The 20,413-nt window shown below is 40.4% G+C and overlaps 1 protein-coding gene across 1 annotated transcript; it reads right to left on the reverse strand.

Moving 5' to 3' along the window:
* Window positions 1–16,890: 16,890 nt before the first annotated feature.
* Window positions 16,891–20,413, reverse strand: LOC124111090. Its single transcript, XM_046470664.2, has 3 exons — window positions 20,255–20,413; window positions 19,090–19,189; window positions 16,891–17,213 (listed from the first exon to the last, which is right to left on the reverse strand). Exons 1-3 carry the CDS (start codon window positions 20,328–20,330, stop codon window positions 17,015–17,017), a joined length of 375 nt encoding a protein of 124 aa, XP_046326620.1. The 5' UTR covers window positions 20,331–20,413; the 3' UTR covers window positions 16,891–17,014.

The raw sequence follows: 20,413 nt of genomic DNA on the forward strand, positions 1-20,413 counted from the left end.
TAACGGGTTAAGAATGTGCTGGGGCGGTGCGGTAGCCTACTGGTTAAAGCGTTCGCTCGTCACGCCGAAGACCCGGGTTCGACATGAGTACAATGTGTAAGGCCATTTCTGGTGTCCCCCGCCGTGATATTGCTGGAATATTGCTAAAAGCGGCGTAAAATCATACTCACTCACTCACTCACTAAGAATGTGCTTTCCGAGATCACTAAGATTTACGGTTCACGATCTCTTAACACTCACCCACTAATCACCCATCAGCTCCAATCACCTGTTGGCGTCCTTTGTTAGCTCTTACCTTTCGTTATTTTCCACCTTTTGTTATCTTATTTATTTTGTTGTCCTTACATGTACATATATATGCTCTCTGCCTCATGGCATTCATTCACCTGATGAAGGAGTAAGCATATACTCCGAAACGTTGTGTTCCTCATAATAAAGAAGTTGACATCCATATATTCTCTTCCTTATGTGTATCACTTCTAAATCACTTCTTTCAAAGAACTATACCTTTTGTTTCTAATCACTGTATCGATATCGAGTCGGCGAGTGAAGTCTGTTCTATTTTGCTGTCATGATCAGCAGTGTAACATTGGGCTGAACCAGGCAAATGTTTAAATTACACTACAAACAACGATCCATATGGTCAAGATACGAGGACAACCAATCAGACGGGATTAATGATTCTAACACAGTATTACACACAATCCTCTTTCTCAACGGTAGAGATTCCGTGTATGACTCTTGGTAGTCAGGAACCTACCATTGGTTAACCCCATTTAACCTCACCTCATGTCTACCTTGATTGCGTGTTATCGTATCCCAATTGCGTTGATCGATGCTCGATTGTTTACAGACCGCGGTCATATAGATGGAATGTTGCTGAGTGGGGTGTAATACAAACAAACAAACACACAAACAAAAACAACAACAAAACAAACAAACAAACAATCTACCAGGCTTACGATAAGTATGGGATACCGGGTGCCTACTTCTGTCTGGGACCGTATGAAAACACGAAATAATAAGTGCGTTGGTGACAGTATAAGATGCTATAGTAGTCTATATAAGATACTGCTAAATATATAAATGACCTATGACAGAAATAGAAGCTGTGTTGTCTAGTTACTTGTGGCACTGAAAGTGCAAGCACTTATATCCAATGGATACTTTAAGCACAGACGTTACTGCTTGTTGAAAGATATGTTTAATTGTCAATACTCAATGCAAAATGCGAAGATCAGAGGTAGCGTCAGTGCCTGGCGTACATTTTAATGACACAAAAAAATGTGTATGATAGAAATAGAAAGTAATTACACGCTCATAAACGATGTTTTTATTCGATTGCACAAACGATATCAGATATAGAGCGTGTGAAATGTACTTGCTTCGTTTGAGTGATGCTGACAGGCAGGATCATATGGTATGATTCAGAAGAAGATGTTGATTCCTCATGAATCACAAACAAAGGTGACAAAGAGAAGTAGACAAGCAACACATACAGTAAACTACGGTTATAACGAACTCAAAGGGACTACTATTTTTAGTCCGTTATATCCGTCAGTTCGTTATGAGCGTGTTCGTTATAACCGTACGAGAGAGAGAGAGAGAGAGAGAGAGAGAGAGAGAGAGAGAGAGAGAGAGAGAGATTCTTTATTTCCTCCAGATGACATTCCGAAGATTACAATGAATATATAAAGTATATACACAGTAATAAGTAAGTGGAACATATGCAGTCTATATTTAACATACTGAGCTAATCGTAGGATCATATATGCTGACATACAGATATTGACTTAAAATGTTGATGAACGTACATGCTTGATCAGAGAACGCTGTAGCATGATTGGTGCCTAAACATATATAGATAACAGGCATGAATTGTCCCCGCTCTGATAACCACATTGATCCTCTGTTAAGGCGAAACACACATCACTTGCTGGGTCAGCATGATACATCTCGACCTTTGTTAACCCGTATTTGACAATCGTCATGGTGAAATTAACATTCTTCCGAGTTAAATTGACATTCTGCACACCGACGTTGGTTGCACTGAATATACAAATTTATACAGTAACTTGTTTTGCAGTGTTATGCTTTTATTTAGTAATACAATCGCAATATGGATGATGCCACGCTACGTGTTTCACCGTCCTGTATATATTGCAAATATGTCATCAAAGGCAATGTTACCGAGTTTATACATCTGAATTTCGTGCGTTCCATGCATGTGTTAACAAATGTGAGATAAGAATTTAGAGTTTTTCAACCGATAGATTCCTGTCAGGATGTATATCTTAGACATTAACGTGTTTGTTTTGTTTGTTGTTCAACGCCACACGCAGCAATATTCCAGCGATATGACGGCTGTCTGTAAATAATCGATTATGGACTAGACCATCCAGTGATTGATACCATGATCATCGATCCACGCAGTTGGGATACGATGACTTGCATCAGCCAAGTCAGCAAGCCTGACCACCCCATCCCGTTAGTCGCCTCTTACGACAAGCATGGGTTTCTGAAGATCAATTCTACACGGATCTTCACGAGTCACATTTGAAAATGAGTGAGTGAGATGGGTTTAACGCCGCTGTGAACATAAATTCAGTTATATCACGGCGTGTCAGCTTGAGGTGGGAGGAAATCCCGAAGTGATGAAACTCTAATCTAATCAGAACGAACCTGGATTCGAACTCACGATCTTAGGTTTCTGGCACGCCTAAGGGACACAACTTTGCACAGCGAATTGCGGCGCCTTAGACGATTACCACCACCGCCACCCCAACACACACAAAAAACAAATGTAAACACATAAAGTGTTTATATTGATATTTCCGCCGTGATATTGCTGGAATATTGCTAAAAGCGGCGTAAAACCATACTCACCCACTTATATTGATATTGCTAATAAGACCGACGTAAATTCATTGACTCGCAATTTATTCAAATTGATGTCCAGCAATTACGTGAACATCAAGCTTCACCCGCGTTCTTAAAAACAAAATGTGCTTGTTGACTAAAACAATGTGTATCAATCTGGCAGGAAATACCGTACATAAAACTACGTTCTTTATATGAAAACAATCACCATGGAGAATAGCATCTGTTAAGACGAGATGTTTGAAATGCGCTTTTACAAGGTTCTTCTGTTAATACATCGTGCATCAAAATTGTATTTGCACTAGAGAATGTAGCAATGTGAAAAACTATGTTATAATGAGCATGTGGGGCACACCAACCCGCCTGACAGGTCGGTATGAGTTGAGATGATCCAATTCGTGAATAAAGTGTAAACATTCGAGACAAGTATTTTGCACCACCTACACGTACGACCCCCTATGAATTCAAACAATTACGATTAAAATGTGCCGAGATAAGCTGAAATACGATCATGTGAAACATATGATTTGATACAATTGCAATAAATTTAATTTTCATTTAATGTTTATGTTAAAATATTTATAAAACATATAGAACATACTTCTCCGGACAAGATAAAACCATGGAAAAAATACCTGATAATTTAATCGTTCAGTTGCTACCAGATCCAATGATATGAACAGAGATAGGTCTCAGTACTGTGGCACCTAGATGTGGCCAAAGTGATGCACAGAACTTATATGAGAAATTAAGATTGTGCGTGAGATTTAGCCATCAACGTGATACTTGGCAGGCATGGGTAACCTTGAAGCCATCACAACGCGTTTGTCACGAGCTTACAGTAAAATATTAAAGACTTAGTATATATTTAGATATATGACATGACTTCGTCCGATAGCCCTATACCTTACGAAATCATCGTATTGCAGAATATCAGCTCACCAACACCTACCTATGGTATATCCCCAGCAGAAGCGATGGTGAAACTTGAGTTGTTAAGATCAGCTGTTGGGAGGAATCAGAGCCAATCTCAGTATCCCGACTCTCGTCTGACAAGTGAAATCGTGGAGAAAACGTGACCCTTGACCCACTGTTTAACCCAAGTAGTAGGGCTTGTTAATATACAACATTTAATACATAGCGAGTTGGTGTGGCGGTACACTAACGGGTGGAAGTGAGAGGGTACTTTCATATGGAAATGGGCGGACACGGATCCTCGGTGGGGAGTCGAGGTAAAGATCCACGATCCTGCTAATATGAACACTAAAAAGCAGAGCTTTACCTTCCAAGGCCATGTGGTGGTAGGCCCATACAGTCTGCTATACTCCCGCTGTTTATCATCGGCAACATGTCGCATGCACATAATACACAATTTACAATGGATGCTTATCGGTTTGGCACGTGGATTTATGTATTTAATGCACATATATAGAGCTTGTCTCATCGGAGTGTGTGTCATACAGACTTTACGACGCCTCCAGTGTCATCTATATAGAGACGTTCATGGAGTGTCAGTTATATAGAAAAGTAGTGTTATCTATATAGAGACGTAGTGTCATCTGTATCGAGAAGTAGTGTCATCTATGTCGAGAAGTAGTGTCATCTATATAGAGACATGGTGATATCTATTTAGAAACGCAGTGTCATCTATGTGGAGAAGTAGTGTCATCTTTTCACAGAAGTAGTGTCATCTATATAGAGTAGTGTCATCTATGTGGAGAAGTAGTGTCATCTTTTCACAGAAGTAGTGTCATCTGTATAGAGTAGTGTCATCTATGTCGAGAAGTAGTGTCATCTATGTGGAGAAGTAGTGTCATCTTTTCACAGAAGTAGTGTCATCTATATAGAGTAGTGTCATCTATACAGAGAAATAGTGTCATCTATATAGAGACATAGTGATATCTACTTAGAAACGTAGTGTCATCTATACAGAGACGTAGTGTCATCTATGTGGAGAAGTAGTGTCATCTATGTGGAGAAGTAGTGTCATCTTTTCACAGAAGTAGTGTCATCTATATAGAGTAGTGTCATTTATATAGAGAAGTAGTGTCATCTTTTAACAGGAGTAGTGTCATCTATATAGAGAAGTAGTGTCATCTATGTGGAGAAGTAGTGTCATCTTTTCACAGAAGTAGTGTCATCTATATAGAGAAGTAGTGTCATCTATGTGGAGAAGTAGTGTCATCTTTTCACAGAAGTAGTGTCATCTATATAGAGTAGTGTCATCTATACAGAGAAATAGTGTCATCTATATAGATACATAGTGATATCTACTTAGAAACGTAGTGTCATCTATACAGAGACGTAGTGTCATCTATGTGGAGAAGTAGTGTCATCTATGTGGAGAGGTAGTGTCATCTATATAGAGAAGTAGTGTCATCTATGTGGAGAAGTAGTGTCATCTTTTCACAGAAGTAGTGTCATCTATACAGAGAAGTAGTGTCATCTATATAGAGTAGTGTCATCTATATAGAGAAGTAGTGCCATCTACACAGAGACATAGTGTCATCTATATAGATAAATAGTGTCATCTATACAGAGAAGTAGTGTCATCTTTTCACAGAAGTAGTGTCATCTATATAGAGAAATAGTGTTATCCATATAGAGACGTTGTGTCATCTATTTACTCAAGTAGATATTTGAAAACAGCACCCAAAAACGCGAAGTGTCCTTTTATTCAAAAGCAATTAACACAGTTCAGAATGAGTAAGCGAAATAAGTTTAAGGCATCACTCCTTATTACACAAATATATACAAAAAATACCAACATATTGTTATATGTAATTTAGTTTTCCATGTGATATAGCGCTAATATGTACAATTATTCATGATCAGTACCTCACTCACAAAAAACAAAACAAAAACAAAACCAAATGATGTGTCAGTGTAAAGTTGAAAAGAAGGAAAACCCAAAGAGAAGCTTATCGAAAACGTTAAACTTAATTGATCGAGTGAGTGAGTGAGTGAGTGACTGGGTTTACTTTAACGCCGGTCTGCATATCAGTTATTCACGATGTGTCAACTTGATGTGGAAGAAAAGCCTGATTTGATGCAGGTGTCGGGCGTCCAGTGCGACCCTACTGAAGTTACTAAATGAATTGCCTTTCCTGGTCATCATGGTCAATTACGCTATGACTTTGCCCCTCGCCTTGTCCGCAGCGGCTCGGCTCCGTCAAGGAGTGATTGGTCTAACGACACTTACTCGAAGTTGTCTCTATCAGCATTCATACTCCCATAATAAAGAAACGCAACACCAGCTTATACTCACATAGTTTAAATTACTCTCAGCTCATCTATCAATACAGGACAGGATCAGACCGACCAGACTCGTCACTAAATGGGGAAAACTTAGAACGATCGGGATTCGACTCAATCGATTGCAAACCGCGCTCTCCTCTCCTAATGTTGAAGGTATCATTTTATAATGTTCGGGGCTGGCACGTCTTTGTCATATGTCACAATACCTCATTTTGATTCGTTAAAAGTTAGATCTGACCATGAACTCATGTGTGTCGTTATCGGAAAATTACAGAAGCTTACGTGCCAGATTGATCATCTCTCTATTGATTTTGTGACTCGCTCCGGATGCTCCAAATGAAATATATCTTGAATTCTCTGCTTGTTTCATTAACTAATGGACGATAACCGGGAACCAATCCAATGATGAATATGAAATGTCAGAATACACTTGTGATAAATGTGAAATGTCTTTTATCTATGAATTCCTTTCAATCTTAAAGTTCTGTCACAAAATATAGCTGATGCCACTCTTCATTGCAGCTATAACGGTTTATTTGTTACCATTTTCTAATGTTTTTGACATGCAACCTTATAACACAGGCACATTGAAAGCGGCGAGCATGGGTATGGTGCTGGCAAACAGAAGCAACGATCACAGGTTTCTGACACGCCTAATTGACGCAACTCTGCACAGAAAATTGTGGCGCTTCAGACGACCGGGCAACCTGACAAACCAAGGATCGTAGTCGGGACGATTTGAAATTCAAATAAATAAAAGCGACACAAGTAAAATCCATAATCAAAGGAAATCTCTGCCAAAAACAGTTTTTTCGTTTCGAACTCCAATTTAAGTGAATATCATTTGGCCTCTTGTAATAGAAATGAAATAGGTAAGAGTATGACTTGACTGGAAATATGTCAAAAGTCAGTGTACCTTGTATTCACTACAATAAATAGAGGATATGTGTCGAGTGACGGGGAAAGGAGATACCTTACTAGTGGCGTAGCCACGAGTGTAAATATCTCCTTTTCCCACGTCACGAGATGAGAAAAACATCTTATTTCCCGAGACACAAGGAATATCCTATTTAGTACATACTTTTTGTGTAGTTGTAATAACAAATGTAAAACCTTGAAACGTAATCCGCCCTACCTAACACGGACGGTCCAGCTTCCCCCCCCCCCCCCCCCCCCCCCCCCAAAAAGTATCAAAAAATATTTAGGGTCACGAAAATTCTTTATCATACATTTAGATATGATAATATGCAAAATCAACAAAATATATTCTTGAAAACTCGGAGACCGCTGTTGGAAGCGAAAGAATACACGCTGGTCAAGTTACAAGTAAAATGGCCTTTGGGTAACGAAAAGTCTCCATTGACGAGTTAAATGAGAAATTTACAGTTTATAACGAAACATTTTCGAGAAAATAACAAACGGCAAGAAGTGATATTAACTCCATAAATGACCATCTGTCATTATTTCAAGTGTATTTGTCACCATTCCACATTCAGCTGAACACAGCGCTAAAAACAACTAATCAGTTTTATCATTGCGTTTCAGTTTAATGTGGGAGGGGTGCCAAAATTATTTTTGACTTTATTATTTAAATGGCGAAACATATGGCATGTATGTGCTGACAGACAAGTACCAAAGGTCACGATTTTGCATTTGAACCCACGACTAATGGGCGGCAACTTAAATATGAAGCCACCCGATCCCCCGTTTGCTTGTTATTAAAGCAGATTTTCACATTCAGCCGGTTGCCAAAAATATATATGGTCTAGGAATCTTTATGGTCTCTTTCGAAATACGTTTTCCCTCTAATTCATTCAGAAATTTATAGTTGCACAACGTGTACACAGCTTTACCAATAATAAAATAGTACGATACAATACTATGTTTACCAATATTCGGACATGCTTCAACTCGACTTGTTGTCCTTCTGGTAAGGTCCAAAGCAAATGTACGTTCATTTTCAGCGATGCCTGGGTATAGTGTATCGTCTACCACCACACTGAACTTCAGGCGCATCCCAGTACTGGTGCGTTCGAATAATTTCTTAGATGTACACCCATCTTTACCTACATAGCTGAAGGAGTAGAGATTGTCTTTGTTGGTCTTGAATAGAATATTTCTTTCCGTATCTGATCTCCAAACATGTCTGTCTTACAGTGAAGGTTTGAAACAGACTTCAGTTCCGAAGTTGTATTCGTCTCAAGTTGAAGTCGTTTGAAGCTGTAATCATTTTGTAACTGTTCCACAAAAATGATTGTTTTCGTGTAGACATCAAGGTGCATACCACACAGAATACCTCTTCGTAAGACTTTGAAATTACGTTCAAAGATGGGTCTCGACTTCATCAAGTCCACGGTTGCAACCTTGGTTCTCTCAATCCAGTACAACATACAGTTGTGTGAATCTGGCACAAGCACCTTTGGTTTCATCAAGGATGCGATCTTTTCGTTGATGAATATCTTGGATTATGGATTGTATATTCTTAATGTCGTTGTGGTCACTACGAACAAGGTACGTCTGTGACATGGGTTGTCACTATTCACCGCGGTTTGGCAACGTTTATAAGATTTATTACTGAGTGATCTAGTCACATCATCTGTATTGTTTCTTGTCTGTTGTTTAGTGATTTTACAATTTGAAATGTTTCCTTGACCAGCTTTCATTCCACCATATGCGGGTGCTGTCTTGATGGTGACAGCTTTCCTTGGACTTGCTCTGTTAAGATTCTTCCACGTAAACATCGTCCATCAAAGTCCCCGTTCAGCTTTACGTTTTCAATCGAAAATTGTCCTTTTACCTGAAGTAACTCACATCTTAAACTAGTGGGTTGAACTTCTTCTTGAACGCAAGCTCCGGAACACTGTGTGTCAGTGGCATAGGCTAAGAGGCACCCGAACACGCTCTCACCCTGTACTTGTTTAAGAGAAAACTCTTCCAAATGTACATTGTCTTTAGATTCAATTGGTTTGCTGCTTCGCCGCCCATAGGTGTCTTCTTTAAGCGAATACACCACGCAGATAGAAACAAGGAGAGTTAATGCCACAACCGTCATTGCGAACAGAATAAACTGCCAACTGTTTGAATTACCAGCCCAAACACTTATTTTCTATGTAAAACAAACAAACCCTTAAACTTCTTAAACATTTCTTTGTTAAATGGACCGATGACATTACACATTTCAATGACTAAGGCATTACATTGCTACTAAGTATGTTGGATAGAAATAGTAATTCACTAAGATGAGTAAATCTTTCATAGCATCTTTCTGATGGCTCTTTGGTTTAAGGTATACGTACAGAGCTATTGATTCGAGATATGTTGTGTGGGTGCACATGATTATGTCTGCATTTCGTATTTCGAAAGATTACATAGTATAGCTAAACGTTTCCAATGAAACATTTCATCACCTGATGACATTTTGATAACACGGTAATATTTATAGCTTAATATCTTTTCCTGAAGCGCATATCCAAGTAGGCACTTAACGGAATGGTTGTACATGTAAAGAGATAGATACATACAGAGGAAAAGATGTTTATATCCCTATTTCTGTCTGCTGTCTCATTATTTGCAGGATGAGAGAAAGTAGGAATCGTATTTCCCACGGTTAACTCGTCAAGATGTCATCAGTTCTATCTATGACGCGATGCGCTTGGTTGTTCCTTGCTATCTGAACAGTATAATTTTTATAATACCTTTACATCCACAGTGGGGGCATGGGTGGCCCAGTCGTCTAACCTATGATTTATGTTTCTAGGTTTGTCAGCACCATTCCCGTGCTCGTGGGTTTCACCGAAGTGGTAAACGTCTGAGACCTGCATCACTTCGGGCTTTCCTCCCACATTAAGCTGTCACGCCGCGATATAACTGGAATACTGTTAAAAGCGGCGTTACACCCAACTTACTCACTCACTCATTACATCCAAAGTAAGTGTACAACTTTCCAACCTATGCTGACAATCATACCGTAAATGTAGAACAAGTTCATAAGGAAGGGAATGTATGGATGTCAACTTCTTTATTATAAGGAAGTACATAAGAATTCGAATCGAAATCAATTTGGAGCTGTGACTGCATAATCGCTTCAGGACCAGACAATCCAGTGATCGATGTTATGAGCAACGATCCTCACCGTCGCGCTAAGGCGACCCGCAATGATCCAAGTCACCGAGCCTGACCTCGCGATCCATTAGGTCACCTCTTCCGACCTGCGTATGTTGCTGGAACTCCACGTGGACATAGTAATGTTTATATGAATCCTTCTCATCCTTTTCGCAACAAGGATTAATTTGTAAAGAAGGGTCCCCGGGGGGGGCGGGGTTCGGGGGGGGGGGGGGGGGGTCCGGTTACATTTGTCCTCAGCAACATGTGCTGGTCATAGGACATCCGATGGGCTGATATCGTTCGTCTCTCAGTCGACACATACCCGTGAAGATTCCGGGGTAGAATAGGTATTCAGCAACCAACGCTTGCCGTAAAAGGTGACTATGCTTGTCGTAAGAGGCGACTAACGGGATCGAGTGGTCAGGCTCGCTGACTTGGTTGATGCATGTCATCGATCCCAATTGCGTGGATCGATGCCCATGATATCAATCACTGACCATTGTCTGGTCCAGACTCGATTATTTACAGACCGCCGTTACAGTTCTTGTTAAATCCCCTTGATGCAGACCGCAGACAATTACAATCTTACATCGTGGCCAGGTGATCGAACCGCTGACCTTCGGCTCTAATCACAACACGGGGGGCACGAGTGGCCCAGTCGTCTAAGGCGCCGCGATTCGCTGTGCAGAGTTGCGTCCCCTGAACACGCCAGAAATCTATGATTGTGGGTTCGAATCCCGGTTCACCCCGATTATGTTTCTAGGTTTGTCAGCACCATACCCATGCTCGTGGGTTTCACCGAAGTGGTAAACGTCTGAGACCTGCATCACTTCGGGCTTTCCTCCCACATTAAGCTGACACGCCGTGATATAACTGGAATAATGTTAAAAGCGGCGTTAAACCCAACTCACTCACTCACTCACTGTTCACAACAACACATAGGCCATTGATGTTCAATGTTGCAGTTAGCACTATTGCAACTAGTGGCCAAGGTTTAGCGGTCATTACTAGTCCTGCACCATGACTGTGGAATATATTCATTTTATGAAAATAAATAATCTAGAAACGCATACAAAAGCAAGTCTTGTCAGCTCCAGCTAGCTCTATGAAATCAGCATAGGGAATTTTTATTTTATTTTTCGAGTCAAGAAGGATATTGTGTCATATACAATTTCAGAGACTAAATATTAGTCTGGGGCATTACGTGCCCAACCAGGTACATACTGGTTGTGGTAACCAGGCGGCATAGTTGTAATCTGTTAATACTTTTACCATTAAACCTCAACAAATATATTTTCATGTCGAAGCAAATCTCATCTCTCCTAAATTGCTAGAACTCTCTGGGCAAACATCAAATGTTTCTTAGTTCCAAGGTGAAAGGCTCTCACATGGTTTGTTTGTTTGTTGACAAACGCCGCACACAGCAATATTCCAGCTCTATGACAGCGGTCTGTAAATAATCGAGTCTGGACCAGACAATCGAGTAATTGACATCATGAACATCGATCCATGCAATGGGATGCAATGACATGCATCATCCAAGTCAGCAAGTCTGACCACTCGATCCCGTTAGTCGCCTCTAATAACGACAAGCATAGTCGCCTTTACAGCCAGCATGGGTTGCTGAAGACCTATTCTATCACGTATCGTCACGGGTCGATTATCACCTGGGGATTATCAGACAGTGTGTGGATTCCAGTAATGTCTTACAATTCGAATTCATGGCATCATTTCCGATGTATCTGAAGGAATGGTCATTGGATTTGTACTTTATCTTTGATGTGTAGTAGATCTCTCTTCTAGAAGCAACTCCAATTTTGTCAGATGAACAATCACTGAGTATAAGTTTCACGCTGTAGGCGTTTGAATATGTAACACGCGTGTGTATGTGTTTGTGACGGGAGCAACCGGTGTGACAGGATACGCACACCCCCCCCCCCCCCCCCCCCCCCCCCCCCGTCGTCACGAGTCATCACTTGTTTGTAAACATGACGATCAGTCGGATGCGAGTTAACTCCATGCATGGTTGTGGCTGCCTATCACAGTAGTGAGCTGTGACTGGTAGCAGCGATAGTATAGAGAACTCCGCGAATGGTCTATCGCTGCGAGGAGCCTGGTATTCTGGCTGCCGGAGAGCGCAACCAAAGATAGAGATTGTACGCACGCTTCATTAACGTTCCTCCCACTCAGAGTCATCAGCAATAACCTGCAATTGTCTACTGCAGGTGTTTCATTCCTTCTGCGTAGGTGTGGTAGAATAACCGTTCCAGTAAGGATTTGAAGGTACAAAGGAATGAGAGCATCCATCCATTCGGTGTACTTCTTTCCCCAGGCTGTTAAAGCTACAATGCCCGCATAGTAAACTATGTTCATGCACACCACCAAAGGCCGTCTCTTGGTCTTCCTCGCCGTAGTATAACAATGAGCCATCTGATCCATGGTGTCGGCTCCTTCTTTTGTCTTATTGTATCACCCCACAAATCACGGAGACCTGCAATCTTTCTTTCACACGTTTCTGACTTCTTTGTCATAGAGATCTATGTTGAGACATTGTCGCTCTCATGCTTGTTCTACAACAAATCAATGTGAACCAAGTTTTGTTTCAGCTATCCAAGGTTAAAATAGTACCTATGAAAACCCATATTTCTGTTTCATTTGTTTCTTTCCACTCATCATCACACACATACACGTCGCTATTTCAGTGCAATATATTCAACGCAACGTTAACCCCGATTTCACCTCCCCATGACGCGTCCGGGGATCGAATCCAGGACCTTCCGGTCTCCGGGCAGACGCTCTTCCACTAGACCACTGAAGCAGTCCCATTGTTTGCAATTGTTCTCGGTTCAATATGTGTCGTAGTCATGTGCGATAATGCCGACAGACGTTTCGTTACAAACAACATTTAAAGAATGTATATATGGACGTTAATCTTGATATACTATGAGTGGGGTAGCTTAGTGATTAAGCATTCGCATTCGTCTCGCCGGTTTCGAAAACAATTTCTGGTGTCCCTCGTAATATATCCCTTTACGATCAGCTGTATTTTAAGAAAAGCGTTTTCTATATCAAGGACCACGCCGGGGAGACAACAGAATACTCGTACATATATCAACAAAAATATAATAGAAGATGATATCAAGGTTCACCTGAGATATATGACGACCAAACGCTCTAATGCGCGACAGATATCTCGGCCTCAACACAGACTGTGGACCTGCATATCTTAAGACCCTAGCTCAACCTCACGAACCAACAAGAGGACTGAGTACACAAGACAAATAGGTTCCGCAAAAGCTTCAGTGAAAAACAAATATCGGTGAACGTAGCTTCAGGTGCGCAGCAGCAACTGGTGGAACTCCCTTCAAGGACACATCAAATCATCGGTCACGCCAGCATCATCTCAAAGAGTTGAAAACTTACCTGTTCCAAATTGCTTATGACATCCTGTAGCAATCACATCTACATGAACAGTCAGCGTATATCATGTGTATATATGTTGTATGTAAAGCGCCTGTGAAGAAGTAAAGTGAAATTTGAAGGCTATATCAGTAGATTAGATTAGATTAGATTAGATTAAATTTGAGGAGATATGGGTCTTTTACCCTCGTGGCAACAGCCCTACCGAGAGTCCGCAGCAGATCCGGGCCTGAATGGTTGAGTGGGAAATGAGTGGAAATAGGTCTGTTATTGAAATACTGGCCAAAGCGGCATTAACACGTTGTTTACGTTGAGTTAAAGATGTGTATTATTTCTTTTTTTGGGTATTCATGAAAACAACTACCAACACCTTACGATGTCTTCATCATATAGTAGCACGTATTATTTCGTGAGCTGCGTTTAATTTATTCCATTGGGCCCTATAACTTAGGTGTATACGCTAGGCTGCATGAAAATTCATTTTTTTCGGGCACATCGTTAGGATTTACATTGAACGCATGTGACGAATCGTTTTTTTCTATTTTTGAGCCATAGAGGATACAGTTTTAAAACATGAGCATTGAGTGTAAACACATTTCTGCAACTATCATTTATAGAAACCAATACAGTTTATCGCGCAGGTAGTCTTAAATGGTACATGATGTGCAATGGCTTCTCCAGCTGAACATTTTGTAAATTAAGGAGGCATTGTCATTAATCAGTCAGAGTGACCAGACACCAAACAAAACATATTTAGGAAACCTGACTCAGTTAACCAAATAATCTTGGTTGCTGTCATGCAAATCAGGTTCGGTGACTTGGTTTATTGAGGGGCGGTTGGGTAGCCTAGTGGTTAAAGTGTTCCCTCCCCACATGGGTACAATGTGTGAAGCCGATTTCGGGTGTCCCCCGCCGTGATGTATGCTGAAATATTGCTAAAAGCGACGTAAAAATCACTCACTCACTCACTCACTCATTCACTTGGTTTATTGTGTGTCATCGTATCCCACCGTCGTGGATCGTGGATCATTACATCAATCACTGAACCCATCCTCGATTATTTTCAAGCCGCCGTCATATAACTGGAATATTGTAAAACAAACAAACAAAACCATATACACACCCTTGGGGTTAGAAATCGTCATAATCCACAATTCCAAGTTGCGAGTAGGTTATTACCCATTGACATTTCTAGAGCGAAAATAACGAAAACGTATGAAATGTCAACCCGTCATATGAACTTCACTGAAGGCAGTTTATTGTTCAGATGATGTCATGTAATCAATTTGGGACGTCATAAACAAGGGATGACATCAACTCGTTTTTGTCACAACAATGAAGCACTATGAGGTATTGAGAATCGCTTAAACGCACAATTACAACTATCGTAAAGTTATTACAAGCGATAATTCTACCCATATCTACCCTACCTGTTTCCTGAAATGTCACCAACTACACAATACTCGTTTGCCTACACTTTCAGAGAAGACGAATTACTAATATTTAGCTTACAGTCAGGCAGAAAGGAAACAAACACACTTCGCTTTAGAGTTTGACAGGTTATCAAGCCAATTAAACTTTACAAAGAAACCAGGATTTATTTTGAATATTTTAAGAACTATCGTATGGGGTTTCAAATGAAGAAAGTTAATAAGGACACCTTTAACGTTTCCTGTTGTATTAGGTCCAGAGTTCGGTTTCTTTGTTTAATGTGTTATACTTAACAGAGTGTTTATTCGTGTTAAATCAATAATAAGTAACTATATAAACGCGAAGGTGTCAAATGGAATTGGCACTTAACCTTTAACCTTATTTGTTTAAATCGCACGGCTAGAGTGTTATTTTATATGGTTTTTTTTATGGTTACTGTAATCCTTAGTAGCGACGCATTGACTGTTTTATGACTCTTGATGATGGTCTGTAAAGCAGTTTATCGTTTGATGGAACATTTATCCCTTTTCTCCTGAACATAAAGACACACCTGATAAGGTACAAGGTAGGAGAAGGGCCAATATTTGCCCACGGCATCTGCATAATTTAGAAAATGGACAAAAAGGAGAAGATGATGTTAAAGCAGCGCGATGTGTCTGTCTGAATGAGAACAAAACTCGCATTTCTTACTTATAACAACAAAAACTGTAACGGTGAGGCGAAAATGTGCCGAAAAGGCTGAGACACAGATAAATATAAACATCAACGTGAATAAATCCACTTAAACCGATTCCACTCGGCGTACATGTAAATGACAGGATAACAGGTGTAAAAAATTGTATGAATTGAATACTGAAAACCAGTGGCGAAACCAGGTGATGGCGAAGTCCTGCCCAGCCGGTATCACCCGCCACTCACAATTTGCATAGAAAATGTAAGGTTTTATTGTCTGAAGGCAAATCAGTTGAAATCTGTGTAAAAAAACTCGTCATGGGAGATGGACTTCCTCACAATTCTTGAAATTCGAAGCACCGGTCCAGCACTTGTTAGTGTAAGAAGAAAAAGACCAGGTGTCAACCATGAAACGTGTAAACGTGATCATTTCCACACCTATATTTCAATATTTACCATACCATTACAATTTGAAATTTCCAGTGGTCCAAAAAATACCATTATCGGACCTCATTCTATATAAACTACTTCAAAACGACTTGTGTGCAGTTTGTCCTTATTAGCTAATATCGTGTCTTCGCTGTTGAAAGCTTTTTCGAAAAGATAACAACATACAGACATCGACAACAAAAATATGTAATCCAGGAGTATGCCCAGGTTAGCTACCACATTGTACTGCTATAAGCCCGTCTAAGTCTGTGAATAAATGACCATGCAATATGTAGACTATAGATGAAGATGTTATGGGTATCGCTGAAAAAAACAAATAAGAGCTTCTTTACCAGTTTCCATACTTCACAGTCGTCTTTTGATGCTGAGATTATGTGATTGTGACTCAAAAGATTGTGGGTACTTTTTTAAATATTGTAAAGACTCATACGACGTACATCCATCAATGACAAACATTATGTTACAAATTTAGACATATTAAGATCCTCAACAATTTAGGCCTTAATGCTTAGATCCTAGTTTCTAAACAGCTTCTCATTTGTAATCATCATAATTATATTTGTCAAGAATTGTTTGTACTATTTGCCGTGTAGGGATAAAATACTTTTGTGTTTGTTGTTTAATGTCATGTTCAGCAATAATCCAGCTCTAAGATCAAGGAGACACAAACGTAAATGGCATTGTTAATGCATTTTAATATTTCAACACTTAACAATTAATACATGATTTCAAGTCAAGTTATGTTTCCTGAAAGGTTTCAATCACGAAGCACACTGAACAATCAGGAGTTAATCACAATCTACTTCTTCTTCTTGCGGGCAATGTCCACCATCTGTTGGCTCTGAAAGGCCTCCAGTTCAGACATGTCGAAATCCTTGTCTGTAGAACATACGTTTCTGTCCTTTTTACAACACGTTGGGTAGTCACCATCTTTGACTTGCGTCTCCTTGGGGTAGCATCCGGGGATCACCATAAATGGGTCTTGTATTTCCAAACAACTGTAGAGCAATACAGGTACAGACAGGCAAGGTTAATGTGTTTGAAAGGGCAAATATGATAAATGCGTTGGATTTCATTTTGTTGGTAATTCCGTAAAACAGAAACTTAAAAGAAACGGACATCTTATTGGCCCCGGTCGCGTTTAAGTGATCAGAAACAATGAATGACAATTATATTCGAGGGGGCACGGGTGGCCCAGTCGTCTAAGGCGCCGCAATTCGCTGTGCAGAGTTGCGTCCCTTGGGCACGCCAGAAACCTATGATTGTGGGTTCGAATCCCGGTTCGCCCCGATTATGTTTCTAGGTTTGCCAGAACCATACCCACGCTCGTGGGTTTCACCGAAGTGGTAAACGTCTGAGACCTGCATCACTTCGGGCTTTCCTCCCACATTAAGCTGACACGCCGCGATATAACTGGAATACTGTTAAAAGTGCCGTTAAACCCAACTCACTCACTCACTATTATATTCGAGGATTATTGCAGTTTGGATTTATAACCGTGGAATAAAGAGGCCATCCTCTGCATTGATGTGATTTAAATTTGTAGATGTGAATGAGTGAGTGAGATGTTTCTAACTTACAATATTCCAGTTACATTCCAGTATTCAGCTTAATATTGGAGGGAAGCCAGAAGTAATGCAGTTCTCAGACGTTAACCTAATTTGTGAAACCCACGAGCACGGGGATGGTGCTGACAAATCTCGAAACATAATCGGGGCGAACCTAGATTCGAACCCACGACAATAGGTTCCACATGTGCCCAAAGGACATAAATCTGCACAGCGAATTGTGGCGCCTTAGAAAACTGGACCACGCTTGGCCCCAAATGAATTACGAAAAATTGATTGTATGTCATCTTGCCCCGTAGATCGTCGCTCGTGCTGTCGGTCGCTGATTTGTCTGATTCAGATTGTCAATCGAAATATGACCTTGCAACAACCCTAATCACGCGCGTCATGTACCAGGGGTACTTGTAACGTCATATGAAGTGTACAAATATTTATTTTAAGATTTAGAAATACGGACATTATGATTTGAAGAGTCTTGTCACATCCTTCCTCTCAGCACTCTCTTCCGCGAAACCAGCACATCCTTCCGCTGATCACTCATTTCAACGCATACATCACATCCTTTTACTAAGCACTCCCTTCCGCGGATACAGCTTATCCTTCTGCTGAGCACGCCCTTCCTCACTTACAACACAGGGGGGCACGGGTGACCCAGTCGTCTTAGGCGCCGCGATTCGCTGTGCAGAGTTGCGTCCCCTGGGCACGCCAGAAACCTATGATTGTGGGTTCGAATTCCGGTTCGCCTCGATTATGTTTCTAGGTTTGTCAGCACGATACCCGTGCTCGTGGGTTTCACCGAAACGTTAAACCCAATTACTCACTCACTCACTCACTCACTCACTCACTCACTCACTCACTCACAACACATCTTTCCGCTGAGCAGGCCTTACCGCGCATATAGCACATCCTTCAACTGAGTACTCCCTTCTGCGCAAACACCACATCCTTCCGCGGATACGAAAGAAAGAGATACAGTCCCTCCACTGGTTTTCGTATTTCCGTTGATAGTTATGTCAAATCATTCATTGTCTACGAAACTGACTACGAGAATTCCCAGTAATGGACAGTCAAAACTCACTGAACAGACCGAAATACTGTTGATTCGACGTTGATTGTAAACTCACTCACTCATTGAAAATAAATATATATGTATAGGGAACCTATCGCAATAAGATCTTTTGTTCCCGTGGAGTCGAATCGGGACCGCGTCACGATCCGATCACTCCCGGAGCGCAATAACAGGGTCGCCGCTCATTTGCGATCAATGGGACATTAGTGACGACCATTAGTGTAAATGTATTCTTACTCTTTGCAGACCGTTATTGCCTCTTCACACCTGCATGACTGACATTCCCTTTCGTCATGGACTGTCCATTTATCACCTTCTTGTTTTCCTTCGGGACAACCTGATGTAAACAAAATGAATATTTTATCAAAATGTATTAGGGTGGTATCATTGGGGATGGTGGTGGTGCATAACAAGGAATAACACGTTATGTTATTGCTTCAATGCACAATTACATCTCATAGCTTTTCTCTTCATCTGAACATCAACATTCGCTTAGAATGGAATAGACACGACAGACATTACGTTTTTGGATTTTTTAAAAATACAACAGACAGTATACATATTTCAACCAACCTAAAGTTACGACACTTACGAATGCGTGAAGATGAAAGGATGCATTGCTTAACCGATAAGGGCTTGGTCGTCCCAATACACGACCCATGAGCCAAAATAGTTAATGTAAGTAATCATTCGTCAAGTTCGTGATCAAATGCCTTTTGGGTATCAAAATAAGCGTTTGTTAAAATGAATTTCAGATTAAATGTGAAAGAATACAGAAATTTAAACCAAATGAACCAATAAGAATCGTTAATGTTGTTTGGTTTCGCGAGAGATCAATAAGTCATTCAATCCAGCTGTTGTTTGAATGCATCGAACATAGTCGTTCTGGGCTAAGAAATGAAGTACTGAAGTGCACAGAGCCAATTGATTAGGATGAATCAATACACGTGATGTAGTTCTGTGTATATTAAGCAAATACGCAACGGATCAAGAAACCTGATTCCAAGACAAACCGAGAACAACATATTTATCAACGGCGCAATTTTCGTTTTAATAGCGTCGTGTATTCAACAGCGACCTTCATACAGTTTAAAAAATCTCAAATAAAATAATGTGAAACGAATGCAATATAGTCTTAAAGAACAAAAATCCTCGTGTGTAGATCTAGAGATAGCACTATCACATGATGCATATTGTTAATATCAGAATTAACGCAGGACTGTATTAAATGAAACATTAGATATTTGACAACAAAACAATTGAGGTGTGGGGTGTCAGATATATTAAGGCTACAAACACCTTCACTTTTTGTGATCACACACTGACAAACGCAGTTATAAAAAAAAGCTAATTCATCTAATAACCTTTCTTAGATAGCAGCTGTAGTTCGTAGAATGCTTACCTTCCTCTGTTGACGTGTTTCCATGAACAAGAACAGTCAATGTAGACACACAAACCAACAAGGAAAGCCACTTCATCGTGTTAGATGCAAGCTTGTGGGAAGGTGTACTTCAGGGAGATCGTTTATCCTGGCTTCCGTTAACAGCTGTTTCCTCTGACG

The sequence above is a fragment of the Haliotis rufescens genome, unplaced genomic scaffold, assembly GCF_023055435.1.
Source record: "Haliotis rufescens isolate VD_foot unplaced genomic scaffold, xgHalRufe1.0.p SCAF_2, whole genome shotgun sequence".
NCBI lineage: Eukaryota > Metazoa > Mollusca > Gastropoda > Lepetellida > Haliotidae > Haliotis > Haliotis rufescens.

Bases quoted from the DNA above. Each gene is read 5' to 3' on its own strand.
- LOC124111090 (XM_046470664.2), bottom strand. From the start codon at position 20,330: ATGAAGTGGCTTTCCTTGTTGGTTTGTGTGTCTACATTGACTGTTCTT. The intron at 19,190-20,254 runs GTAAGCATTCTA...TGTTTACATCAG, and splicing joins AAACACGTCAACAGAGGAAG to GTTGTCCCGAAGGAAAACAA. The intron at 17,214-19,089 runs GTAAGAATACAT...ATTGCTCTACAG, and splicing joins GCAATAACGGTCTGCAAAGA to TTGTTTGGAAATACAAGACC.